At 43.3% G+C, this 27630-nt stretch overlaps 2 protein-coding genes across 6 annotated transcripts in view; both read left to right on the forward strand.

Moving 5' to 3' along the window:
* Positions 1-22935, forward strand: part of SLC15A2 (solute carrier family 15 member 2) — a 53650-nt gene extending 30715 nt beyond the window's left edge. For all 5 annotated transcript variants that reach the window (XM_069861441.1, XM_069861442.1, XM_069861444.1 and 2 more), the window contains 15 exons: positions 1074-1156; positions 2373-2459; positions 2778-2867; positions 3273-3317; positions 5818-5850; positions 6917-7005; positions 8647-8728; positions 10650-10775; positions 11539-11703; positions 14340-14386; positions 16011-16121; positions 17504-17600; positions 19289-19435; positions 20446-20550; positions 21355-22935. In XM_069861441.1, the coding sequence (XP_069717542.1) occupies positions 1074-1156; positions 2373-2459; positions 2778-2867; positions 3273-3317; positions 5818-5850; positions 6917-7005; positions 8647-8728; positions 10650-10775; positions 11539-11703; positions 14340-14386; positions 16011-16121; positions 17504-17600; positions 19289-19435; positions 20446-20550; positions 21355-21531 (1484 nt within the window). In that variant the 3' untranslated portion in view covers positions 21532-22935. The remainder of the gene's footprint in view (positions 1-1073; positions 1157-2372; positions 2460-2777; positions 2868-3272; positions 3318-5817; positions 5851-6916; positions 7006-8646; positions 8729-10649; positions 10776-11538; positions 11704-14339; positions 14387-16010; positions 16122-17503; positions 17601-19288; positions 19436-20445; positions 20551-21354) is intronic.
* The window catches only part of SLC49A4 (solute carrier family 49 member 4), a 294424-nt gene that overhangs the window by 124047 nt on the left and 142747 nt on the right, over positions 1-27630 (forward strand). The gene's annotated exons all lie outside the window — the stretch shown is intronic.

Below are 27630 nucleotides of genomic sequence, written 5' to 3' on the forward strand. Positions count from 1 at the left end.
CAAATGCCAAACTTAATGCAGGAAGCTCAGTTCCCAAAGGAGTCAGTGGCATTGTCAGAAGGTTTTTCAGCAAACCTAATGAAATGCCTTTTAGAGGCGTCAACAGCTCCACAGGGAGATGCTAAAAATTATGCAGCAGAAGTCTCCCCTCTGGTTGACTTGTGGGCAAGTGTCTTTTACTGTGACTCACCTAAAGAGACTGCAGAGGTCTCTTTGGCAGTTCTGCAGGTGAAAACTGCATGCAATGGGCCTTCATAATCAGAAAAGAGAAATGGTGAGTTCCCTGCAGTGTCTCAGGCCTATTGTGTTAGGACAGAGATGTCTGCTTTTCTCTGCTGGCTGTGGACTGACCCAGTAAATTGTGTTAGTTTAAAACATTGAGGTTGGTTTGCTGTATGGGTTCCATACTCAGCTTTTATTGTGCTTCTCCCTTAATGTCTTTGGAATTGCAATGTGCTCGAAGGCTCTCAAAGAGCAGGACAAACGATATGTAATAAAATAGCCTCCTCTGACAGGATTTTGAATCCTTGGTCCAATATTCTTTGTGCTTTGAAGGAGAAAACCAAGAAAAAACAATATCTTAAATTGTATATCCCTTCATGGAAGCCAGAAATGCATGTAATTTCTGCTAACACCAATGTGTGATGCAGTGAACTTCATGGCAGTTTCCACTGAAACATGTGTGAGATGTAAGTACACCGTTCCCACATGGAATCACATGGTTGCAGTGACTCAAGGTTGATTTCCAACAGCAGATGCAGAAATTCAATATAGATTATATTTTAATTTTAGCCTACAAATATCATACATGAGGGAATTTTCAGAGCTTTGATTCCTTGCATGAATCAGCTGTGGAGTTGCCTGTTGGGCCAGAGCAGATCTGACTTCCTAGGGTTCACTTTGTTTCTTGTAGGATGTTGCAATTCCTTCCATCTGAAGGCATTAAAGGAGTCCTATGTATTTACTTTGTTAAAAGTGCAATCCTTTTAGTACCAAGGGTATCCTTCCCAGAATTCAGTACAGGACAGAGCCTCAGTCCTTTGAATTCCCATTTGGATTATAATGTTTTTCAGTTGTGTTCATTGCTGGAAGCGGACTGTACAGAAAAACACCACCACAAGGGAACGTCTTACTTGAAGTGTGCAAATGCATTGGTGTAAGTGTGTGCCATTCTCTCTTTTCCGTGCATGACTCTGAGGTTGCAGGTCAGAAAAATGCAAAGGGAAGGTGTCATTTGGAGTTCTGTGTGCTGCTTCTGGCTGTCTTACTAATTAGCTGTAAGGAATAAGAAACACATTTAGGTCCTAGATTATTCTTTCAACATTTCAATTATTTTTACTGTAGCTTCACGAACTGTTCAGTTGATGTGAGTAGAACCACTAGTGGCAGGTGCTGGTGGAGCCTGAACTGACAGGAATATTCAGAAACTCACAGAGTATGAGATATATGACTCAATTTTTTCAGCTGAATAATTTTACTGAAGTTTATCTGTTCAGCAGACAGTAATAGTACACGTTCATATTATGCACATTCAGCATGTTCATGTAAATGCAAGAGACACCTGCTGAAGTTGCATTATAGCCTTAACAATTATTTTCCATAGTGTGTGAGCTGAATATAGTATGTGAAAAAATACTTTCCTATTGTTAGGGGTGGATGGAGATGTTTCTTTTTCAAGAAGCTGTTGCTAACAGCAAATGTTTTCCTTCTACCTAGGTCAATTCTGTGATGGATTTACCTTGGGGAAACAGGCCAGATCTTAAGGATAGGATTTCTAAGTGGAGTCTGTCACTCTTTTTGTCAGGATTGCTGTTTGGTGTGTTCAGTGACTGGAGTACACAGCATAAACAAACAATGGAAAAACCAACTTGAAAGCTGGTCTAGGAGAGGATTGAGCATGGGCTGCACCAGGAATATGTAAAAGAAGGTCTACAGAACAAGAAGGGAGTGAGAGCTCTGGTTCTGACATTGCTTTGTATAATGAGGCTTTTCCTACCCAGCACAGTGATCAATTTGATGGGTGCTTTTTGGAAGAGAAATGAAGAAATGGTGTTGAAAGCTTTATCATGTAGCAGGTTTTAAATCAAGCATGAAATAGTCTTTGGGGGACTAGTGTCAGATTTGTCTCTGAAAGACAAGCCCATGAGATAGTTCATTCCCACATCATACCTAAAACACCCAGTATCACAGAAACTTACCTGCAGAGAATTGGTCATAAAGCATCCAATCCAAGACTTTGGAAAAAGATTTGGATGCCCCCCAGTTTTCTGTCACTGCTTACATTTGGAGACAGAGAGGGCAGCCTTGAGCTGGGAATGTGACAAGGGTATATAAGCCACAAGGGAGTTACTCGCCTTTTTTTTTTTCTCTAGTTTGCTATTAAAAATCGTCTGAGAAACCGCTCCCGTCAGATCCCAAAGAGAGATCACTGGCTGGACTGGGCATCAGAAAAATACTCGGTAAGCAATGTCCGACCTCGCAGATGTGGAGGGGGAAGGGCAGAGATGGGCAGACAAACAGGGTAGACAATAAGACCATTCCTCACATGCACCAGGACGTCCTATGTTCTGTCCTTTCCCGCATCTGTACTCTCCTGACCCTCAATGGACAGTTTAGGTGCTGCACAGAAAGGCAGAAATGCAAATACATCCAATATCACACATAAGTGCAATGAATAATTGCCATGCAGACAGAAACAGGAGCTTTCATTCTTGGTGGTTTGAATCACCTGTTGGCTTTTCACACCCATCTTATCTTTTTGCATCTTCCCTTTATAGAAACAGCTGATTGGAGAGGTTAAAATGGTGACACGTGTTCTCTTCCTCTTCATCCCGCTGCCGGTGTTCTGGGCCCTGTTTGATCAGCAGGTATAGTAACATGCATTGTAGGTTTGCCTGCTGGCCCAGGTTTGCACCCTTGTCCTTCCAGGGTAACACCAAACATCCTGAGTATCATGCTCCTACTAGGTGTCCAGGAGCTTGCTAAGGCAGTATCTACCATCACTGCTGGCCATCCCTTCGCAGCCCTGCTGGGCATCATAGAATCATAGAATCACCAGGTTGGAAAAGACCCACCAGATCATCGAGTCCAACCATTAACCTGGCACAGGAGGGTGAGAAGGAAGAATGTGCCCTGCCTACTGGCAAGTGTTTCAGGGGAGGGGAAGAATAAAAGGGAAATAATGTCTCCAGCACTGTCATCTTCTCTGTCTCCATGTTTTGTAGTCCCATTGGACATCTTGAAGGCTTCACAGCTGTCTGTTTTCTCCTTAGGGATCCAGGTGGACTTTGCAAGCCACAAAAATGAATGCTGATTTTGTAAGTACTTAACGTCAGCAGGACTGGTAAGACTAGTAGTAACATCACTCCTCTTGCTTTTTAACTGGTGTCTCACAGTTCTAAGAGCATCTGCTTGATGAGTCTGGGTGAGTTGCACTTTCAGTGATTAGAAGCGAGAGGCTCTGTGCAGCCACGTTCAATTCATCACTGCACATCTTGGCAAGGAGCAAGGACTGGGGAGCCATCACCAGCCTGCAAGGTCAGGAGCCCTTGAGCAGATAAGATTTCCAGCCTGCTACCCCGCCACTGAAGGCACAGAAGTCAGGGGAAAGCTTACACAGCCCTTGTAAGATCATAGAATCACTAGGTTGGAAAGGACCCACCGGATCATCGAGTCCAACCATTCCTATCAATCACTAAACCATGTCTCTAAACACATCATCCACCTGTCCTTTAAACACCTCCAGGGAAGGTGAATCAACCACCTCCCTGGGCAGCCTGTTCCAGTGCCCAATGACCCTTTCCGTGAAATATTTTTTCCTGATGTCAAGCCTGAACCTCCCCTGGCGGAGCTTGAGGCCATTCCCTCTTGTCCTGTCCCCTGTCACTTGGGAGAAGAGGCCAGCACCCTCCTCTCCACAACCTCCTTTCAGGTAGCTGTAGAGAACAAAAGATGTAACTAGAGCTATTGTAGTTGTATATTTCTGCTCTGGCTTACCTGGTGATACACTAATGTCGCCTCTCAAAAACAGCAGGAATCTTGTGTGTAGGGTAGAGATATGATGAGGAGTAATTAGAAGCCATAAAGTTCTTTAGAGATGTGAATGTCAAATAGTGCAGGGTGCAGTGGCAGATAAGCCTGGATCAGCTAATGGCCTAAAGATGCCACCATATAAAGGGCTGGTTTCCAGACATACATGTTTTAACAGGTCACCTGTGGATCCTCACATCAGAATTTAGGATTGTTAAAGCCCGTTTTTTGGTATAAAATTGCCTTAAAGACCCGAATTTGTTCCCTTCTATGTCACTCCTGTTAAAAATTGGGCTTTCAGCATGTGGTACTCATTAGGCTTAATTAATTCAAATGAGGCATGAGAAAGACTGCACCTCAAATGTAGTGGTAATATCCGCCTCGGAAAGACAAAACAATGAAAATTCATGCAGTTTTTTGTGATGTGTATCTAAAAACTTTGTTTTCTGCTGTTTTACTGACATGCACTTAGAGATCCATTAGCAAAACATTTAAGTATCACCAGGTGTCACTTACTAAACTCTCCCTGGTGGAAAGGCATATTCATGGCTTTTTTGTCACACCAGCTTGGACAGATTTTTAGCTTCTGTTTCAGTCTCATTCCCTCTCCCCTGCTGAGTTCTCCTGACTTATGGAGTTGAGAATTAACTGCAACATTAGGGTGATCCCGCCATTAGGCTTGCTAGAGTTCTCTTTTGTAATATTCCATGTTTTATCCTTCTTCAGATAAAGGACTCAGGTGGGAAATCTGGAATTAAACAGGGAACAATTTAGTGTGAGATGAAATATTTGCAGGCTTGTTTCCTAATACCACATTTGTACAGCGTGCACAAAGTAGTAAGAGGGTATACTTACCCAATATTTTTAATTTGCTGTGACCAGTGGTTTCCACTCTCCCAGGAGGCAGCTGCTGGCAGAGACAGGCAGCCACTCCAGATTGCAAGCCAGGACAAGTCTGGTAGACAGGGAACAATCTCCCACTGCATTTGCTTGGAAACTATTATTTCCTTCCTAGTTTTTCTACCTCTTCATCTTAATTTCAAATGAAAAGCATTCTGTGGAGTTCAGGCAAACACTAGTCCCTTCCTAGAGACAGCCCATTGGTCCCTTTTGGGGTCTAGGATCCCTCTGTCCATCCATGTTGGCTTTGCCCAGTTGTGGGGGCTGGATACAGTAATGCAAGGGTGAGGCGCCTCTTAAGAGCTTTGAGAACTCTTGGCTCAAACCAAGACGTCAGAGTTCAACATTTAGCCAGAGCCCATTTAGTACCCCAGGCAGATGGAAGGAGAAGAGAGATGTTTGTGCAACCCACTGGTGCAGGGATGGTCTGTTGTTATAATTTCGGGCTGCTTTGGGTAAATGCCAACAGAGCGCAGAAGGTCCTGAAGCTTAGGAGGACTCACTTGGAGGATTTTGGCTTTTCCCATTACAGAAGTAAGGAAGGAAGAGTATCTAAGTTCAAATCCCAACCACGACTGTAATGTGGCCATTCCTCCCCACTCACCTAGTTCATGGCTCAGCCAGTCTGAAACGTGGGTCTCAGTACCTGTCATAGGCTGCATCCCAGCTGCCACACACCAAAGTCTGAGCGTAGCTTCCTTCTGGAAAATTATTCTCATCAAACACTGTCCTTAGGCAACAAGGGCATGATATCAGCTGCTAAAGCCAACATAAAGCATTTGGGGAAACCAATTTTGCTGCTAAGACCTGTACTGGACTGGTGGCTTATTTGCCATATATGCACTGTTACAGAGTTTATGAATCACCTGGAATATCTTTTTGTTTCAGGGAATATATGTCCTCCAGCCTGACCAAATGCAGGTAAAAGAAACTACAGGGTAGGGAATAAGCGTTAGAAATGTATTTTCTTTCTCTCTCTCATTTTTCTTTTTCTCATGGGACAAGTGACCTTTCTCTGCTACTTTTGAAGGTAATAATCCTACTAACTGCTCTGGTGTGGACTCTGCCTTACTGCTCACTAGATGTTTTGAAAGCTTAGTCTTGAGGTTCAAAAGACCCTAAGAATGTCCTAACGTGGTGGTTGAATCCAGGAGAGTAGTGCAGAGGGGAGAGACATAACACCATAGTAGTGCTTGAACTAGTGCTGACATGTGGAGGATAAAATCTGTTTCCTTTTAATATGCCCCTGCTCTGGGATGAGGATTGTACCTGAAATATGTTTCCTTCCTCCTTTCCTGCAAAGCAGATGAAAATGTGAAGGCTCCAAGATGGTGCTATGTTGTCGCAGTTGATTACAATTCTTATGCTGAAAAGCTCAGGAGAAATTCAAAGCTGTTCTGTTCCCTGAAATCTTCCTTTGAAACTGAAACAGCATCTCGCTCTCCTTTTTCTCCAACACACTCTATTTTCTTGCTTTGCCACTGCTGGCTGGCAGACATGCTCTGGTCCTCCCAGGAGAAATGTAGTTTCTGGGGCATTACCCATCTATGTGGAGGTGTGAGATATTGCCAGTCTCACAGAACAGTGCCTGTTCCTCTGGGATTTTGCTGAAGTCCTGAGAGGTTTCCATTATTGATGATTTTTTGTAAGGTCCCACCACAGAAACAAAGGTCACCTACTTCTATTGTCAGCTGGTTTTGCACTTTTTAAAACCGAAATGCTTCAGTTCGCTCTTCGGGAAAATTGGGCCAGTGGTGCCTGCTTACGTCTAGGAGGGGAGGGTATGAACAAAACATATTTGTGCCTGTGAAAACTAAATAGCGGGAGCTGTTGGAGTGCAAACTATGATTATATTTTAAAAGGAGGTTTTTAAGTGTTTGTTCATGTCCTTTCTGTAATGGAATTATTTCTGGAGGACAGTGCTTTATGAGTTTAATTACTGAAGGTTGCTTTCTAGTCACTAAACTCCCATTCTTTTGTATTGCAGTTCTTAAATCCACTTCTTATTCTTGTCTTCATCCCGGTTTTTGACCTTGGGCTCTACCCGCTGGTAAACATGTGCAAATTCAATTTCACGTAAGTACTTGGGGACAATACAGATACCTCAGTGCTTTTTCTTTTGCAGCAAGAGTGCACAATAGGTTTTTAAGGAGAAGAAACACAAATTTCCGTTCACCCTTCCTGGTACTTGCCTTTACTTCAGCCCCAAAAAGCAATATCACCCTCTTCCATGGCTGCTGGAAGTCACAGAGGGGAAAGTTCAGTGGTGTTGGATTCTGCTCCGTACAGATTTTCTCTGAAAGCAGATATGATCAGTCCATCTTTGAATTTGACCAACTTGTTCTTCCCTTTATTTCCTGTATCACCTCTAATTATTCCCTCCCTAAAAGGTCCATGTGGGGCCCAATTCACTGTCCCATGTGGGCTGCGTGTGGTGGTGTGAAAGCAGAGCCCACACTAAAATCTGAACCAATAAGAGTACATAAGGAAATTTCCATATGGCCCAAGCATTTTATTCCAAGTGCATGTCAGGAAGAAGTGCAGTGTAGAAGAATCCTCCGGGATGGTTTAGAGACCTCTTGCATCACGCTGAATACTTGCACCTAAAGACACACCAAAGACATTGTCCTGCCTCAGAGTGTTGCCCTTCAGAAGACACACATCAGAAGCTGTGCTTCTTCTCGCTACCTCAGTGTGAGCCTGTGCCCTGGACTGAGCCTGGGCAGAAAACTTCTTGCCTGATGATCAGTTCACAGACTAGTTCACCTGCCGGCACAAACTCATGCCCCAGTCTGAACTGAAAGCCATGCCATTCTGTCCCCTGGACCTGGGCTACTAACAAGCTTCTATCCAGTTTAGCTGTAGAAGAGGCTGTGAAAACACTGTAGCCTGCAGGGAGTTAGCCTTTGTGGCTGCAAGAGTTTGTGCTACAGAATCCCAATGCAGCATTGAAGATCAAAGTAATTTTCTTATCCCAGGCCTTTTTTAATCCATTCATGAGTTCCTGATCTGGATTTTCCATAGCCCAGTCAGTCTGGAATGTAAACCCAGACCATTACAAAGAGCGGAGGCCACTGTGTCAAGAATCAGCTTTGTTTCAAATCAAAAAAACTCAATACTCAGTTTGGACCTACTGTTCTGGACCTGTTTTATTCTGCTTTATACCAGATTGTCTCATGTTACTCTGCTAGTTTTGCTCTGAGTTGAGAAGCAAGCTCTTTATTCTCTAGAAATGTAAATGTATTGGCATGAGAAATAACCCAGAATGATGCCACAGATGGTCAGAAACACTGATGACACAAACTATACATTTTTATTCTCCTCATTGCTACTGCTAAATAGCATACTACTTTTCTTTTGCCTTTTCCAAAAGGGACTTGAAGACGTATGATTTCTAGTGCTCCTTCCAACATCTCAGGTTAACATAATGCCATGAGCTATTCCCTCTAGTAGAGCTAGGAACAAGATAATATGAAACTTGCAGGCAAAGAGCTTTTTTTTTTTTTCTTTTTTTTTTCCCATGGCATATCAGTTTTAATTGGCCTTAGTGCTGGCCTCATGCAGAATAAGGGAATAGTTTTAGGTTAAATGTTTGGCACTTTAAACAGCACATTTATTACGTGGTTTTGGCACATCTTTGGTTCTGAGAAATGGCATTCTGTATTTTAAATTGCTGGGTTTTTTTTCTTAATAGCACCTCTTTCGTTTGCTCCATAGACCTATTAGGAAAATGGCAACAGGTATGATCCTTGCAGGGATGGCGTTTGGACTTGCAGCCATTGTAGAAATCAAAATAAATGTAAGTATAGTGCAAGGGATTCCTCAGGAATACTTTCTTTCCCTGGTTTGTTTTTCTTGAAGCCTATTAGATAATCCTTTTAACCATTGTGTACCTTGAACGTAATTTTTAATGTGTTCTTTACAACTAAGCATACTGATCCAATTGCTAATGACAATTCTTACTTTGTCTACCTTTCTCTCTCTTTCTCTCTGTCTCTATCTTTTTCTCTCTTTCTAGTCTTTGCGGTTTTGCTGTACCGGTCATCTGTATTGGTCTGTATTCTAGATTTGCATCGTCAAAGTGCTTGGCAGACATCTAGTTAATGCTAGCGATTAATTCCCAGAAGGTAGTTTGTTCTCTCTCCTATTTCTTGCTGTAGCTTGCCTATATTTTATTGTTTGTTGGGGTTTTTGTGTTTGTGGCTGTTTTGTTTCTTTAATTTAATTCCTTTCCTACTTGAGGGTTGGTACATGTTTTTTTACAAGCCAAATTGATTCTCCAGTGAGGTGAATACAGGCACTTCCACAGGCACCAGAGACTGCCAGACATCCCCAGATGGGATGGCAGCAAATCTCTTGTAAATTCTATGTTTGCCCCTGCAGATTTGTACCATCTATTTCTGGCCCATGACCATCCTCATGCAGACTTTGGCTGACCTTTGGGTCACAAAAGTTATAGTAGGATTAATTTTTAAAGCTTCCATGTATACTTAAAATGTTCTGTTAGAGTGGGTGACGCGCAGCCCTGGATTAACGTCTGCTGGTTCCTCAGGTGAATCCACTGATAAGTCCTCTGCTAAAGAGAACCTTGTGAGTTCAGGTCTCCTTTCTGATCTCTTAATGTAAGCAAAGGAACGCTCTCATTACCACCAGCAGCAGCTCTGGCCGAGCAGTGAAAATCTGCTCTGGCTGTGATTGACTCCTCTGGGCACAGGCACGGTGAGTTAGACATTCCCCACTGCCTGTACATGGAAATTCTACCCTGAAGGCCACTAAAAGCTCTAGCAAAGAGGGGGATAGAATGGCCCACCTTGGCTTGGCTGTGGGTAGTGCAGGTGAAAAGGCACAGATTTGCTAGATACCATTAACAGACTGATTGATCCTAGAGCAGCACATGGATACAGGGAAATCGGGGTTACCCTGTCTTCTCTGACAGTCAGTTAGGTTCAAACTACCCTGCCTCTAATACCCAAATTATAGGATGAGACAGAAAAGAATTAATAGCTCTGAAGTATTGCTGGCAGCTACTTGAAAATAAAGTGAGAAAAAAAGAGAAGTTTAAAAAAAAATCCATTTTACATCTGCAAGTAGTACAAGGTTGATGCTGATTGAAGTACTCTTTCTAGGAAATGATTCCTGACAGAAAGAGATACCTCTGTGCTGGAGGCATCACGCTTTCTTGCGCAGAAAGCAGGGAATAAGATCTATACAGTTGGCTGTTAGATAGCATCGTGTCAAGTGATGCAAAAGCACCAATTAAAGACATGGAGCTGGACTGGGATTTTCAAAACTGTTTAGCTTCTGGCCTAATTCTTTTCCCAGTCACTGACTGCAGTGGGAAATAATTATTCTGGTCACTGCTTTTGAAAGCTAAGCACAATTTTTTCAATTCTCATATGGCAGCTGGTTAAATCCAAGCACTTGGGAGCTGTATAATAAAAGCAGTGACTTCATTTTACCTGCCCAGCAGTTGTGTAGCCTGTATGCTTTGTGGTGTGAAGAGCAACCCTGGGGAGGAGAAATAGGTTGGCTATTGAGCTACTATGAGGAAACCTCCCTAAATAAGATTTATGTTCAGTTTTTCCTCAGCGCAACTTCTGATGAGGAAGGGACGGCAAAGTGTCATTGCAGAGAGGAGGACTATCATGGCTAAAAATGAAGAGATATTAAAGTGCTAATAAAGCATAGAGATGGCACTCAAAGCCTTTTACTTTAATTAGGAAACCGATATGCCTCGACTTGTCCCAGAAGAAAGTTTAATTCGAGTCCTGAATTTGGCAAAGAACCCTGTTCAAGTGACAATCCAAGACCGGGACCTATTTCAGCAGCCTGTGGAGGCTTTTCAAGTAAGAATATGTGCGGGGCTGGAAGGTCTGAATTGTATCCCATTGAAGAAAGGGTGGGCTTTTTTTCAGGGACTTTCTAAGAAAGCCTAGAGATGCTAGAGCTTGTTCTCCTCTGCCTTAGAAGTACATTGAAATAACTTTAAAAATGCTTATCTCCATTGATGAGACAGAAATGGAAAGTTTGGAGATGCATGTCCATGGCAAAGGAGGAAACGTTTAACTACGTTCACCTGTAATTAGGAATAAAGGACAATTGTCTTGAGATGATCATGTAAAGACATTCAGCTCACATCTCAGTGCTCAGATCAGGCATTGTTGCTGGGATCTGGATGGTGACTGAGAAGTACTTACTTGCAAAGGAGGAAAGAAATGGGAAGGCAGTTAGCTGGGCATCAGCACAATGGGTTGTTTCCCATTTCAGTTTCCAGATTGCTTTACAGGCCAGGCTAGCCTGGGACCCAGCCGTGTTTTCCATGTCCCACTGGGGCAGAGCAGGGCCAGGGGAAAGGGTGGCTGTGTGGGCAGAAGGTGTGCCCTGGCCTTCAGGATGCATCCAGCAAGGGAAGGGACTCCAGACTCTGGCCCGACCAGCCCAAAGCCTATAGGTCAACATACTTGCTGTAGAAGGTGCATCTCTGACTACTAATCTCTCTTTACGGGCTGCCTTGAAGATAGGATAGGGTTGCGCTTGGAGGGAAGAGCCAGATTCTTTTCTGTCTGATGAAAGAGTGTAACCAAGTTTTGTTTTATTTTTTTCCCACAGAACCCAGCTGAGTACTCAAAGTTAATATTGAATGGAGAGCAACAGACCTTTCGCTTCTCTCTGGAACATCAAGGATTGTCTCTTGCTTTTAACTACACTGTGAAGGAAAAATCAGTATACAGCTTAATTGTTTTTGAGGCAGAAGGAAGCCTATCAAACCGCTTAGTGAGTGTGGGAGTGAAGTGTAAATACAGTATTAATTCAATGGCTGTGATGATACAGTGGGGTAATGGGCTCATTAATTCATTTGCTCAGTTGCGGTGTCTGTCTGATTGCTCTAAACCTGACTTCTTAGCTAGCGGCACTGGATCTGTACGTGTTTCTGCTGGTTGATTAATAGAGGCGTTATGGCATCTGAGAGTTACTGGGCACACTTTAATCCAGTGAATGCTGCACTGGGAGAGCAGAGTCGTGCCTGCTAGGCAGCAGAGCTTGAGAAAGCGGAGGAAACAGAGAGCCGGAGATTTTCCCCAAAAGATGCTTCTATAAAGCAAAGATGTTAATGAGGCTCTAGGGCTGAGCATGGAATAAAAGCATCAGAGGAATGATTCTGGGCCTAGTTATTGCAAGTGTTTAGTGAAAATGCACAGAAGGACCATTTGTTTTGCTGAACAGAATAAATGATTAAGCTCATTTCAGGCTCTGCAGCAGGGCCAGCTGCATTTGGGCTTTTGTGTATTGCTGCAACAATCAGAGGCATATGGAATGTATAGGGCTGGATTCTGATATCTTTTACATGCAGCTATATCCCAGAAAGCTCTCTCAAAATGTGTGGTGCTATTGTACATTGTGGCAAGTGTATATGTATGTGTGTCAATGCCATCAGAATCTGTCCCCATGCTAAAATGACAATTCTCTTCACATTCTTCAGCCTTCTACCTTGCAGGTTTGCCATTCTAAGCATTTGATATTGTATAGTAGAAATCACACAACTGCTTTTAAAAATGAGGAGTTTTAAGAATTTATTTTTTCCTATCATTAGGGTTTTCTTTTATTTATGGTTTAGAGTCTGGGGCTTATTATCACACAATGTTGTGAAGTTTCCCTGTGACCCTGATGGCTGAGTGCTGTAAGCCTAAGAAACGGGTGCTCATACAATGATTTTCATGCAGTCCTTAAGAAGAAAAAGCCTGCAACAGGGTAGAGCAAAGGCATCTCTGAGCTTCAGTGCATCTCTGTGCTGCCCTAGCTGTTTAGCCTGTGTCTTACATTGATGCCTACCCCAGCACGGACAGCCTCCACATGCTGGGGAACACCAGTGCTGTTGGGTGGTGCTATTGACCTGTCCTTCTAAGCTGTAGATGAGGAAGATGTGGAAGACAATGTGGTAAATGATGCTTAATTTTCCAGCACTGCAACGCGAGGAAGGCAAATGCCAGCATCACTGCTGTGTTGCAGGGCTTGCCTTGGAGTAGCCATGGCCCATCCCTTGCTGCTGTGTTTGGCCTCCTCACTCAAGTTGGGGTGTTTTCCTGGAAGAAGCCAATCTGAAATTGGTTTCTTCTCTTTCTTGGGCTGTTGAGTGGGCAGGAAATGAATTTGAGAGCTCTGGGAATCATCAGTGAAACCAAGTTACAGTTTGACTGGGGTGTCTGTAACAAACTAAAGTGTTAATCCCCATGTGTCTCCCATGGAAAAAAAAAGATGTTGTTATTTATTATTTATTGCTCTGACATTTATTATTCACTGTGGCTATTTATTATTTAAGGAATACATTATTTGTGGACCAGCATATCGCACTGAAGTAAAATAGACATTTTATAGGTATACTGAAATTCTGGATGCTTGGTCTCAGAAGCTCAGAGTTTAACGTTAGGAAGAAAGCGTGGAGCGAGAGAAAGCCAGTTTCTGAGGGTAGGCTTAATCCCTTTTGGCTTCCTTGGGTTCCATCTGTGGGCAGCACAAATTGAAATTGTCCTGCTAGCTTAAGTGGACGTAACACAACTGTGAATTTCTACCGGCCAAGAGTCTTGCTCTGTGTTCTTTTTGTGTGACATACAATCTCCAGGGCAGGGCTGTGTCTTTACTGACTGTTTTTTCCAGCATTGTGCGACAAGGAGGCACTCCTTGTATAAATGTAGATCATGTTAACTATTGAGGTGATGCTGTAGCTGTGATCTCCAGGAGAGGCAGTCCGTGTGCCCAACCAGATGGCCATTTCAGGGATGTGTCTGCAGAGACTGAGAGTGCAAACAAGCTCAGTGCATCTTGGTCTCTCTTGCTCTCTGCCTGCAACATACAAAAGTTGGATCTCTTGAGTATTGAGGGTCAGGAAAAATATGAGATATACATGATGATCAAAATAGTAACCTGGTGGTTCCTCTTGGCTTTAGGCTTCTGTGAAGTCCATGAGTATGCAACGAACCAAGGACTGAAAGTTAGGCAGTTGCATGTTTTGTAGGAGTAAGGCAATCATGTTTAATTGTAAATAATCATTGAAAGAAGCTAAAGTGGATAATGATCTCTTGCTTTCCTCAGATCAAGACAAATACTTTTTTTGGAGGGTGTTTTCTGCCTGGGTAGGGTGACCATCTGAAACTCTGTAGCATTTGTTATACAGGATAGAGGGGAAAAAAGTCTGATCTTAATCCGTTGGTGAAGCTGCAATTTTGCAGCTGGCTTCGTTTGTTGTACCAGGACTTCACTTCTGAGTCCTGATGTAAAGCTTATGTGAGAGTCCAGTTGATTTTTACAGGCTTTGCAACATGTGTAATTCCATAGACAGTAGTATTTTCTGCTACACCTTGTTTGTAAGGCAGCATTAATATACATGTTTGATTTTTTTTTCTTCCCCTTTTTAGATTACAGACTTGGAAGCAAAGCCAGAAAACGGTTTGGCAGCTGTTAGGTAGGAATGGGGTTTTTTTGAGGATTAGGAGGTGGCGGGGTGAGGGAAACTGCATGTAACGTAACCCAGATGTTCTCCGATTTGAATCTAGGCAACACTTCTCATGCAAGACTGCAGTGTCAGCTGCACTTGACAAAGTGTCACCTCCTGTGCTTGCCATGCGGTGCTGAGCATTATTGCTGCTTACTGCCTTGGATAGTTTAGGCTGAGATTGCAACATAAAAGATTTCATCTCTTGAAAGAGTGATGGATTTATCTCACTGTGTCCCCAGCACTTTGGAAAAGAAAGGAAAGAAGCAATGTGGAAAGGAGACATTGCCATTTGTCCTCTGTGAACTGGGCAATCCATGACATTGATTTACCTCACCCAGCCTCATGCACAAATGCCTACTAAATTGGACACAGAAATAATTTTACATCCTTGTAAACGATTCAGCTGGGCATTGGGCTCTGCTTAAGCAGCTAGTCTGCTTTCCAAATTTGTGCTAGTCTATGAGCAGTCCTGTGCTGATCTGTGCTGAGATGCCATCTCACTTGTTACAGTTACCTCCAGCACCACATCACCAGACCTGTGTGAGGCTACTGAGATACAGAAAAAGCAGATTTGTGAAAAAAAAAATTTAAAAAAGGAAAAAAAAGAGGATTCCAGCTAGACTTTTTGGAGGATTTGGGGAAGCTGCAATTTGAAGCAAACATCCCCACCTCCCGACCCCCCAGGAAAGCATCCCCCCAATGTTATGGTATAAAACAATGATGACCTCACTTTCTGAAAGCCTGTGCTGACAGCAGCAGGAGTGCAATAGCTCTCCATAGCCCTGTGTTTGTCAATGCTTACCACCTTGGAGACTAGATTAATACCTGCAGTCAGGAATTTTTTATATTTTCCTGTGAAAATTTTTGACAGAATACCAAGCTTTCCCTTCTAAAGTTTGTGAAGTGATTTTCACTAAAAAGTTACTTTTGTTTAACACTTGACTATCTTCAGGGATTTCAACCCCATTTTCAGAACTGAAAACCAAAGTATTTTAAAATACAGTCAGATCAAATGACAAGGGTTTGGTTTTACTATTTTAAAGCTATCAGAAGAAAACTATCTTTTGTGTATGAAAAAGCATATAAACATCTCATGAAAAAAAAACCAGACCTGAATGTTCCCATGAAAGTTCTGGTTTTGATGCAAGTATCTTATTTTGACAGAAAACCCTTGCCCCACTGGTAGAAACTCCTTAGAAAGTATGTCAGCATTGTGCACATGCTCATCGGAACACCCAACTGCATAGTTTCCTGGGGTGGGCTGGAGCTCTGTCCTCTCAAACAGCCACAGAACAATCTTTGAAGGTCTCTGGGAAGTGGTTGCCTGGAAGTCCTAACCCACAAAAAGTGAGCATTACTTTTCACAGGAAAGGGAGAGTAAGAGGATAAAATCACACAGCAGAGAAAACTAGCCTTATATTGAAAACCTGGCCAGTGAATCAGGCAAATATTTTTGTTGCTTGCAGGAGAGACTGTCAGAACCTTATGGAGTTACAGAATACTTTAGAAGAGAAAGCGCATTTCTGAAGTGTCTGATATTATGCTTCTCCTGTCCTGTCTGACAAGCCAATGAAATATGCTTTCTTTGCAGATTCATTAATGGTTTGAACCAAGATGTCAACCTCACCATTGACAGCAAACGGTTCATTGCTGTTCAGAAAAACTACAGCGCTTCTCAGTACTTGCTACTAGAGCGGGACAAGTAAGTTTCCCTTGCTATGCTGAAGGTTCTTGCCGAGGCCTTTCCTTGGGTGCAATGGGGCTTTTCTTGGATGAATAACAAAACCTTTATTGCTATTGTCTTGGCATTTGGTTGTGGGGGCAGATGTTCGTAAAAAAAGTGAATTATCTGCTCTGTGCAGAGCATGTGCTTCAGGCCACTTGTGTGTACAGAGGTACCATGTGTTTAGTCTGCAAAGTGTCCAGGCCAATGGACAGCAAATCAGTATCTCTATGCATAATATGCAGTTGAAATGATTCAACCTCCAAACAGTGTGTGGAATAGTTCCTATCTAGGGTTGTAATTACTTTGGTAAGACAGAGACAAAGCTTGGAAACTTTAGTCCCATAACATAAGTGTAATGGCATCCTAATTTAGGCCATAATTTGAGTATTTTCAGTCAGGCCAGGGGAATTTTGGAAACCCCAGAAGCTTTTTGAAGAAGTCCAGATACAGCACTTAACCTTCTCTGAGCTTTTGTTCATGTTATTTGGAAGCCTGGAGGGAAGAGACTGGCCATTTCTGTGCATCTGTCAGCAGAGTAAGGTGGGACATGGTGAAGTTCGCTCTGCCATTTCATACCTGCCCTATTTCGATATTCTCTCAGGCCCAAGCTCTTGATAGTGTTCTCAGGGAAAAGCCAATTCATGTTCTATGCTCCAAAGCATTGTTATGTGGGCTGGTAGCATCAAGTAACATTGCAGGGCTTTGCAGGCTGGGCTTGTTAGAGAGGGGCTCCATATGGCCTTGGTTTGGCAGCATTGGAGTTGGCTCTTGTAAGGTATTTCTGGCATTTGCAATGTTTCAAAACAAGCTTCATGGCTTTTCTCTGCATCGGCTCCATCCAAAATATTTATTGCTGCAATTTAGTAGGATGCAGAAGCCATTGTGGCAATGCTGCTGAGCCTCAGTGCCATCTCACACATCCAAAATCAGAACAAATACGAAGGCTAATTTGCTCTCTTGAAAGGAAACAAAGTGGCTTGTGGGAGCGTATCTCTGACTTCCTGAGGTCTGCTTAAGCCCGGCTAAGTTGTCTGGCTCACAGTTCCTGAAGCAACGGAGAAAAGTTTGGAAGGAAAATATACCTGAGAGGGGAAAAAAAGGCAGTGCTAGGAAGAAGCAGAAACCATTTAAAAATATTATCAATAGCCAAGGTCGTTAGGTGAACTCCAGTCAGTGTCTAAGTGTTTCTGGAAGGAAAAGATGACAAGAAGTTGAGTGATTGTTTGACATAAACATGACTGCAGCTTTACATGATACATCCTCCCTACTACATTGTAGAGGGATGTTTGATAGCTCTGCTCTGTGCTCTTTGTCTGTGGGACTAACTGGGAAATACTGTACTTCATTATTGTATCCAGATATAATAATGGAAAATGCATAACTGAAATGGGAGAATTCATACTGGAGCTAGGGCTGCTCGACTTCGGCGCGTCATACACCATTGTGATAACTAATGTAAGTGTCACTCTGACGGTAACAAGCTCCCTCTGTCATAGTCTCTGGCAGAGCTTTTGTTCTTATGTTTGTGACTCTCACTTGCTTTCTCCACCCTGTGAGACCCTGTGCATCTGTTTTTCCCCTCTTTCACTCTCTGTACAGCTCATTTGGAGCCTAGCAGAAAGTCAAGGCATGATCTTCTGAACAATCTAGCCCTGATGGGGCATGAGTACTACTGAGAGGGTGGATTCCTTTCCCTGCCTGCCAGCCTCCTAGGCACGCTGGGTCAACCCTGGTCCAGCTGGCAGGAGCCATGGTGATGAACGTGATCAGCTTAGTTCCAATTTTAACCTTTCCACTGCACAGGCACACAGACAAACCAGGTCTGACAGGACACACTGCTAAGCTCCCCTCTGGGACTTTGACTACTGTGTTGTGATGAGCAGAGCAAAAAGCTGTCAGCTACTCCCTGGCAGTAACATCTCCCTGTTGGGCAATTAATGGGAGCTGTTCATGTCTGCAGAGTCCAAATACGTAGGGGGAAAAAATATAGCTGCAAAGCACCTGGCATTTTTTTTTAGCTCCAGTAGCTGCAGTGGGACGCACAGTCCTGGAAGGAACAGGCAGATGCTACCATCTGTGAGTACAGAGATTTATGTACAAAAAACCACACTCCCATTAGAAGTGATGTTGGCCAGACCCTTTCTCCATGGCTGCAAGCCTCTTTCCTCAGATGAGAAACAGAGTAGAGAATTTACATGAAGAATATTGCACTAAGAATATTGTCCCAGAGCCTCTGATAAGGCAGCTGAGTCAGGAGCTGTTGAGGTAGATGTGTCCCATGTCACTGAAGACAAGGATTCCAGCTTGTGGTCCCATCTACAAAAGTCCTTGTCGTGGCCGTGGCTGATCAGTGGTGGCTCTGTGCCTCAGCCCCTCTGGACCCTTTGCTAGCCCTTCAATGTTTTTGACTCTCTGGTTTTTCTTCTCTCTCCCAGTGGTTTCCTCCTTCTCTTGAGAGTTAGTTTGCTCTGAGCGAAGATCATTTTTAATTATTGCGGTGATTTGTACTGAGCCCTGCTCCTGTGCCAGGAGTGCTATATAGAACAACCAAGAATGCAATATATTAGTCTGCTAATGGGGCTGAACTGTGATACTTAAATCATGGGAATGCTGCCTTCTACCCAGCCTTCCTCAGTGTGCAGTTCTAGTATGGTACTTGTGACGTTTCTTTATGGACTAAAGAGCGATGCACAGCTCCCCTTTCACCCATGCTAAAATGCTAAAATACAGTCTCCCTGCATGGTGATTAAGTACATCTTGAAAACATCCCCTGTATTTTCCTAAGTACTCACGTTAAACATGGGGGGTTTTGCCTGAAGTAATTTCAGCCTAAGTGTATTCCTGGCTGCTGGTCAGATCTCTCTCTGCCTCTGTGCATCAGTGGCCATATGAATTACACCTGGAAAAGCAAACAAAAATAATTAGGAGTACAGCTACCATAACTATCTGAAAACATCTGATATGGGACAGTCTCTGCTGCTCTTGGTATACCCTAACTGGATTTGCTTGGGTGTCACTGTTATCATAAGGGAGTTGTACAGTGCTGATTAAACCTTCATTTTGGTAAATTTGCTGCTGAAGTCCAGGCTAAGAAGGATCTGATCTTTGAGCAGCTAATCAACGTACCTTTATTTTCCTACTAGATTTCTGGAGGTGCTGTTAAGACATGGAAGTCAGAAGACATCAAAGCCAACAATGTCCATATGGCTTGGCAGTTACCACAATACTTACTAATATCTGCTGGGGAGGTGATGTTCTCTATTACGGGTCTGGCCTTCTCCTATTCTCAGGTACTCTGTTTAAAGATAAGGGTCTTCCAATTAGACTTCAGAATTTATTTCTGCATCAGCTATTGACTTGTAATATGTCCTTTGGCACGACACTTACTGACAACGTTATCTGTGCTTCAGCTAAAAGTGGGATTAAAACACCACTTGCTGGGTGCCCTCAAGCTAAATTAATTCATATTCTGAAGGTACCTGTTCTCAATTATGCCCAGGAAACTCCTTTTCTAGTAAAGCTGAGAACATAGAACAGAACTGGATAGAAGTGTATTTTTATGTGAAAGTGCTGAATTCTTGAATATCAGTTTTTTTCTCCCAGTGAAATATTTTGTGGTATGTATTTTCCAGTGAGTAAAAGGCAAAGGTATCTCAAAGAGCACAGAGTGGCACAGGGGGCTGGAACCTGCTTTAAGGTGTAAGGGGTCTAAGCCTACCCGAGTCTGTAACAAGAGAGCAAGGGGTAACGAGCGTGCAAGGAATGATTTGATTGTGGTACACTGTTTTGTCTGGGGAGAAGAAAGAACTGAGATATTACAAATCAAAAAAAGCTGAAGCTACTCAAATTTTTACCCTTGGAGTAAAGTACAGATGTTTGTTAATGAGAGCAATTAATGCAGTGGGACAATGTCATGGGATCTGGAAAATTGTCATCTGTCACCAGCAGGAAGCTTAAGATCCCGTCTCTTTTCCAAAGGTGTACAGCCACACAGCACCAGACTCCGAGATGCAGGGATTCCTGATATTACAATTTCAGATGATGCAGGTTGGGGGATGATCAGGATCCAGCTTTGCAACAACAGCATCTTCTCCTTCTTCATGTGTCCTCCTGGAGGACGTATTTCAAAAGCTCCTTTTAAGCAGCTGTTGAGTTTAACCACTCTGCAGAGAGGAAATTCCACCATCTCCTCCTAGGCTAAGCCTGGGAACACCTGCACTGGACAGGACATCACAAGGGTGAACCAGAGCAGAAGGACACAACGTGATACCCACTGATCAGGCCTTTCTCCTCTTTTCAGTCTCCAGCCAGCATGAAGTCAGTGCTGCAGGCAGGCTGGCTGCTCACGGTGGCCGTTGGGAATACCCTTGTGCTTGTTGTTGCCCAGGCTGCACCAATGGCACAGGTATGATTTTGCTTTTAAAACAGAGGTAATGCTTTAAAACAGGCCCCGCATGTTGCTTCTGGATGTCCATGTCCTAGAGGCACAGCTTCGCTGCAGAAGCCTGAGGCTGTGCAACAGCTTTATGGCAGCCAGCACCGATCTGCCTCCTAGCCAGGGCTCTGCTTTGCCCTCAGCAGTGATACCCTCTGGAGCAGTGATTTTTCCCTCAGCTTCCTAGTGGTAGTAAATACTGCTGTGACCTACACTGCAAAACATTGCTGGAGCTTAGCTTTAGGCAAGCAAGCTGTATTTGGGCCTGAAACTTGGACGTGGCACTCTCCATGTGTTGCAGTTTCTTACTGAAAGCAGCTTGCCTTCATCTAGCTAGCCCAGTGGGCAAGCAGCCTTCACAGGTGTCTAGCCTGGGACTCCTTCAGGGCCACCTGCCTGTGGCAGCCCTGAGATGTTGGGCTTGCATGTGGCAGAAGCGTGTTTAATTCGGGCTATCAGACTTCTGGGATCATCTGGAGCTTATTTCTGGCTAACATGAAACTGCCTCTCCCAAAGGCATCTTCCAGGCAAAAAGCCCAGGCAGGTATGTTGCAGTCAGGATAGATTTGTAAGAAAAGATTTAATGAAACTAGCCCAGTTTAACAGGTTTATTTCAAGGTATGTCACGTACTCATCATTAGATGATTACTAAATTAAATAATTACAAAAAAGCAATTTTCACCCAGCTCTTTAAAAAGCACTTGGAAGTGCAGAGAAATCCTCTGGACTGAGAGTCTGGGATCTCCTGACCTGCTGTTCTTTTTTCTTTCCTAGTGGGCTGAATTTGTCTTGTTCACTGTTCTCCTCTTTGCTGTGTGCATTATTTTCTCCATCATGGGATATTTCTATGTCAGTGTGGATCCAGAGGACCTAGAAGAGAAGGAAGAGAAGAGAGAAACCTCAAGCAGAGGAAACATGATTAGTCTTGTTACTCAGAAAACAAAGCTCTAACTCATCATGGGGTGGGATCTTTTTTTTTTTTTCTTAAACTGAATAGATGAGAGGGTAAAAGAAGGGTAGGGACAACGTTATTTTATTTTATAGCACTGCAGTCTTTATTACTCAAAATGTAGTCACCTTCTAAATGGGACCAAATAGCCCTCTATAAAAACTATGGGGGTCCTGAAATCAGAGTAAAAATCCCTGGGAAAGCTTCTCTGGTATTAAAAGCCCTTATAAGTAAATACAATGTAATTTAAACCCTGCCTGTCTTTTTAGGCGTGGAATGCTTCCCCATGATTTTGATTTAAATGTATATATTTAGGGCAGCAGGGAGGAAGGGTGTAAGGAAAGCCATATGACAGCAAAATTTGGAGATACTGGGAGAAAAGAATGAAAATCCAGTGTAGGAATTAGGGAAGAGTAGATGTTACTGACAGAAGAATTTTTTTAATGCTGTTATCAAGGACTGGAAGCGTTATACACAATCCCAAAGGATTTAATCATGTAACTCTCCTTATGAGTATTTCACCCCATTATTGCATCTTATGAATGGTTCTGATTTATGACTTTCGCCTCCAGGCTCAGAAGTAATAACAGGGAATTAAATTCTGCAGGCTAAAATATTCCCAAAACACTACTGAACAAAATATGCATGCTACCATCCATCTGATACCCATTTTTTCTGGAAGTAGGTGTTCTTTGATTAGACGCGATTAGAGAATTGGTTTATGCTTTCTTATTTCTGAAATCCATGCAGTTATTTTCCATCTTCCTATATATTAAGCCTTTATTGGGCATTTTCTTTTACAGCACCTGCCACTGCAAGTTAGGATATGGCTGATTTCTTATCTCATGCTTCAGCTATTCCCCACTGGGAGACACGTTGCAGCAGTTTCTATAAAATTCCAGGCATCCTGCAGTGAGTGAAACAAGGGTGCACTTTATCATTTTTTTCGGTCTATAAGAGGAAATCATGGCATAGGAGATTTTTCTTTTTCCTCCCTGTTTTTATGTCTCTCTGCCAAACTTTGGATATAGCTATTTTATCGGAATTGTGATATAATTGTCTGATTTTCCTCACTTGCGTGGAGCTGTGATTTCATGTTCTGCATAGAAGTAATTCAACCATTGCTGATCTAGTAAAACTCCTGAGAGAGTCCCTGCCTTCCTCTGTTGCTCCAATGCCGCAGTTGTAACAGGTATGGCCTAACTTACAAAGTTGCCAATATAATTTTCAGGCTCACAGAGAACAGATTTTTAAATGATGTTTTTGTCATCTGTCTTAGCACTGGCCATAGGTGGTCGCTGATGCTTTGATTCAGGAGATCATGAAATATATGTTTAATTTGATTCCTGTTCAGGACAGTGCTAGGAGATATGCTGAGATTGACATCTTTGCAATTTTAATCTGCTGCCTTGTGTTTGTGTCATCTTTAATAAGGAAGAGAAAACCTCACTTTCTGGAAGACTCACAGCCTCAGATTCCTTTGCTTCCTGTCCTAAATAGTCAGGAACTTCCACCGCTAGTTCTGCCTAACCTCCTGCCTGCTGTGAAATAGCATCTGAGCCTTGTGCCAGAGGAGGACTGTGGTCTCAGATAAATGACAACAGGCTGCGCGTATGTGCACAGAAACACTTTATGTGGTTCAGTTGATGCAGGGCCATTTATTAAGCTGTAGTGGCTGGATCCAGGTGGCTGAGCCCTGCGACGCAGCGGGGAATGAAGGGCATTGAAAGCCAGCTATTAGGTCACCCGACCTGTTCCTCAGAAGCCAAGTGAAGATTATTCCTTCTACTCCTTTCTGGTATTGTTCTCCTGCCATGATTCTTTGTATGGGTTCTTTCTCCAGGCATTGTTGTTTTCCTAATCCTGTTTTATGATACACTGCAAATCAGCTCAGAGGCTGCTGAATCATTCTGCTATGATGCTGTTTGACTGGCTTCCAATCTGAAGCACTAATAGAAAGCATTTCTTTCTCCCCTCCCTCAAACAAAACAAAAATTCCCAAACTGAAGAAGCGGACAGGCTCCAGTAACACTGAAAAGACACAATTTAGAATTATTGGAGCATTTAATTTTTTATATGCCTAGAATTTGGAAGATTGTGGGGGTTTGAGGGCGCATGTGGTGAAGAGACCATTGTAAATTATTGGAGCACTATACTTGGGAAGCACTTGGTACATTGCAGCTCAAAATGGCAAGAGGGAAAGCAAGGTTTCCAGAGGACGTGATCCTTAAGAGACTACATATGCTCAAGAACCTCTTGATTTTTATGTTTTATTTCTTTACTGGTGGCACTACCAGAAGCTGTCACATATTCTGAGCTTAATTTAAAGGAATCATTCCAAACTCATAAAAGATACATTTAGGATGTCATCTGTATCTGCTTTTTAGACTCCTGATGCCAAATTGCCCCTTTCCAAACATCTCTGTGTTCCAAACCATCACCATAATGCTGGGGGGAGAAAACTGCAATCCACAGTTGGGAAGGTTATGAACAGGAAAGCAATGCTATAAATAAAGTGCTAACACGAGGCTGGGGGCTGCTCCTGTAGCCCCTCTGGGGAGTCGCTTGCCCAAGGGAGCATAGAGCTCTGCTCACATTTCTCCTCCAGCTGGCCCAGTTACTTCTTCCCACCAGCTTATCCTTACCTGTTGGAAGCTTTGTCCCCCTCTCATCTGCCTGCTTCGTTGCTGGTATGATCCTTCCCCACCATTTTAGCTGCAGTCATAAAGCTTTGCTAATTGGCCCCATTTATTTGAAATGCGGCAGCAGTTTGGAGGGGTTTCCACTGGGCTTGCTGAGAACCAGCCAGGAGCAGGCTCTGGGCTGTAATGAATTGCTTCCAGGCTGTAGCTGGAGAAGGTGGCAAAATAACACATTCAGCATAGTGCTTCTCCAGTTTTAGAGCCACAACTCCATCCTTGGAGCCCTTTTTATTACTTTCAAATGGACTCTGAATCAAAGATTTAGAACCCGATTCTGTGGAGTACTGAAATGTCTGGGTTTTTCTTACAGCTCGGAGTTAGGGCCATGCATAGCTGTTAACACCTAATTTTAGAACAATATAGAATCATCAGGTTGGAAGAGACCCACTGGATCATCAAGTCCAACCATTCCTATCAGTCACTAAACCATGCCCCTCAGCACCTTGTCCACCCTTATTACTCTTCATCCTTTGATTCAGGATTAGAGGGGGAAGCAAAAATACTGATAGTATGTGTAAAGCTATGTGAACCTCCATAGATAATTAGCAGCCTGCTGCCTGTCCAGCTTTGTTTGTCACTAAAGGAACTCTCAGCTGTTGGTGGACTTCGCCCTGCAGCAGATTCAGGAAAGCTCTCATGAGCTGTTTTGGAGGCTGAACTACAGCAAAGATCACATCCAGCTAAGGATCAGTAAGGAGCTGGTGGGGGTCTGTAGGTACCTTGCTGTACAAGCCTTCATGGAGGTTGCAGGGGTTTATCTTCAATGTGGAAGTGTGTGCACCTATCTGTTAATCTGAAGAATGCTTTCTGATAAAGTTTTTTTTTGTGCAGCAAATTTCCCTTCAGTTGCACTGGCTGTTATTCAGCACATTTTCCCCACGGCAGGTTGTAATTGTGGCCGGTGTTTTTTCCAGCTGTGTATGAGATAGATAAGCATAAAAATTAGATTTCAAACTCAGGAAAACAACTTGGCCATGGATTCCTTAAAGTTACCTCTTCTTTCTGAGACAGTCGAATGCCTTTAGGTAGCAAGCTGCTCTGTGCAGCTCAAAGGGCTTTGCATCTCTCTTTTCTTTCCTCTCCCCTTCCCCACAGTTCAAGAAGATGACTTTTGGAGGATTCCAGAAGAAGACCGCTGGGAAGGCTGCATGAAGCTGGCTTGGATGCAGTTGATGTGTGCTGGCTGGGAGGCAGGACACTAGCCAGGCACAGGAGCTGATCCCTCTCTGGAGACCCAAATGGGTATGGGCAAGTTTGCCTGGGCCAGGGCTTGCCTTTGCAGAAGATGTGTTTTTCCTGAGCAGCAATCTGGATGTGAGTTTTGTTGTGAGAGTGAAATGTGAGTCAGTGAAAGGAAAAGTTTTCACTGGCCTTGGCTTTGGCCTGAGGCACCGTGCAAGGAGGCTGGAGACTGACAGGCAAAGAGGAAAGAAAAGGCTATTTGGTCAAGGTCTTCCCAACTCCTCAATCAATGGCTGATATTCCTCGCATCAAATTAATTGGAGAAGAAATAAGATAGGAGAATTGGAAAGCTCTGATGATTAAAAAGTGGGTGAGTTCAGACCTTTCAGAAAAGCACTCTCCTAACTGGTAGTGAGGGGCCATCAGGGATTTAGTCACCCATGGCTTGTTGTTTCAGAGTATGGCAAAAACCAGCATACAGACCTGCATCGGTGGGTCTGCAGTGACCAGAGGAGGAGGCAGCTGTGCTCCTGGCGATATCCCTCGCATCCAAGGCAGCCACTTTGGCTTCCCCTTGGGGCAGAAAAAACATCTTGAAGGTGTATTACAGATGGAGGTAACACAGGCGGGAGAGCTACAGTTAGGGGTAGTTAATGGGTAGTTTTAGCCAGGGTCATACAAAGAGGGATAATTCTGTGTTGAATTTCTTTGCCTAGCTACAGGAACTACTTTCTAGCACCAGCAGCTTAAACCTGGGAGTTCAGCTACATGGCAAATACCACAGCTGCTGAATTTTGGATGATACTACACTCTGCATTTCATTATCACTACATTTGTTATTGCAATATAATTTAAAAAGAGCATCTCAGAGAGGTTTCTGGTCCCAGATGTTGACAGATCTGGCCAGGGTTTTGCATGTTGATAGCTGGATTTACACTAGTGTTTCATGTTAACATGTGGGATAATCCTGTCATGCACAAGTAGATGTTGTGGGGCCTTTGAATTTCTCTAGTGATTTAGAAAAAAACCAAAATCCCCAGTGAAGCTGGCTCAGCATGTATTGTGGTGTTGCTTCCTTGTTGGAGCTGCCCACGTGTTTTGTAAACTAGGGACTATCATTCATCTCTTGCCAAATGCTTCCCAGAAAGAAAAAATGGAGACACTATGAAACATTCTGCTTTGAGAAGAGCTCATGTTGCATGACAGAAGTTGCCAGAAGGAAAAGAATTGCTTTGCTTAAAATCCCTCCTTCGTTACCATTTCAGGTGGTCAACAAGAAACGAAACAAGTTGTTTCATAGTGAGCTTGAATCAAAGAGCTGCAGCATCTTCTCAAGATCTTACCCCGCAGATCAAGACTAACCTGCCTCTAGTACCTGTAGATCAGAAAGTTGCTAGGATGCAGAGCAGCCACACTGCAGGCTTCTGCTGCCAGCTGATCACCTCTGATCTCTTCAATTTTAATGAATAGTTTTAGCAGTTATCCTGCAGGGCTCAGCCAGAATTGGTCTAAATTTAGGCTAAAACTAAGGACCTGAGAGACTTGTAATCAAGAAGATTAATGACAAAACTCTCAAAAACCCCTGCTAAAACACTGGTTTAGTGCTTAATTAAAATTTTAATATGCCTACAGAAAGTAAAAACCTAAACCAGAATGTAGCAGTTCAGTCTGAGTAATGAAGAGTTGCGGTTGGAATCCAGTAACATGGCAACTGGCAACCGGGCTGAGGACACAAAAATCAAGCAAATGTCACCTTTTAGATTTTTTTTTTTTATCATTGCATATGTTGTTCAGTCTGCTTGGCCTGTCCTGTTCAATCTACCCATGTGTGTAAGGAGAAGAAGCTGAACTGACTAGTGGAATCCACACACCCTTCCCAAGCTGCAGCTTGGTTTTCATCTTGTTGCAGGCTCCCAAGTTAGCTCCAAATGGCTCTCTCCTCTAGCAATCATCCCCCTCATTCTCACATGCTGATCTTTCCTCCCAGAAGTCATTCGGATTTCTCCCTGGTGACTTTGCCAGCCCTCAGCACCTTGCTTATTCCTCCTCTCATGCAGCCTTTCTGCTGCCGGGAACAGCATGTCTTCTTGGGAGTTGTCCTGGGTGATGCTGCCCGCTTTCCTACAGCCAGAAAAGCTTCTCACCCATGGAACCATCACATCTGGGCAGAAATCACCCAAAGCAAAATATCTCCTGGTAACAGGTTGTCTGTCCTGG

The sequence above is a fragment of the Phaenicophaeus curvirostris genome, chromosome 7 (genome assembly GCF_032191515.1).
Source record: "Phaenicophaeus curvirostris isolate KB17595 chromosome 7, BPBGC_Pcur_1.0, whole genome shotgun sequence".
Taxonomy (NCBI): Eukaryota; Metazoa; Chordata; class Aves; order Cuculiformes; family Cuculidae; genus Phaenicophaeus; species Phaenicophaeus curvirostris.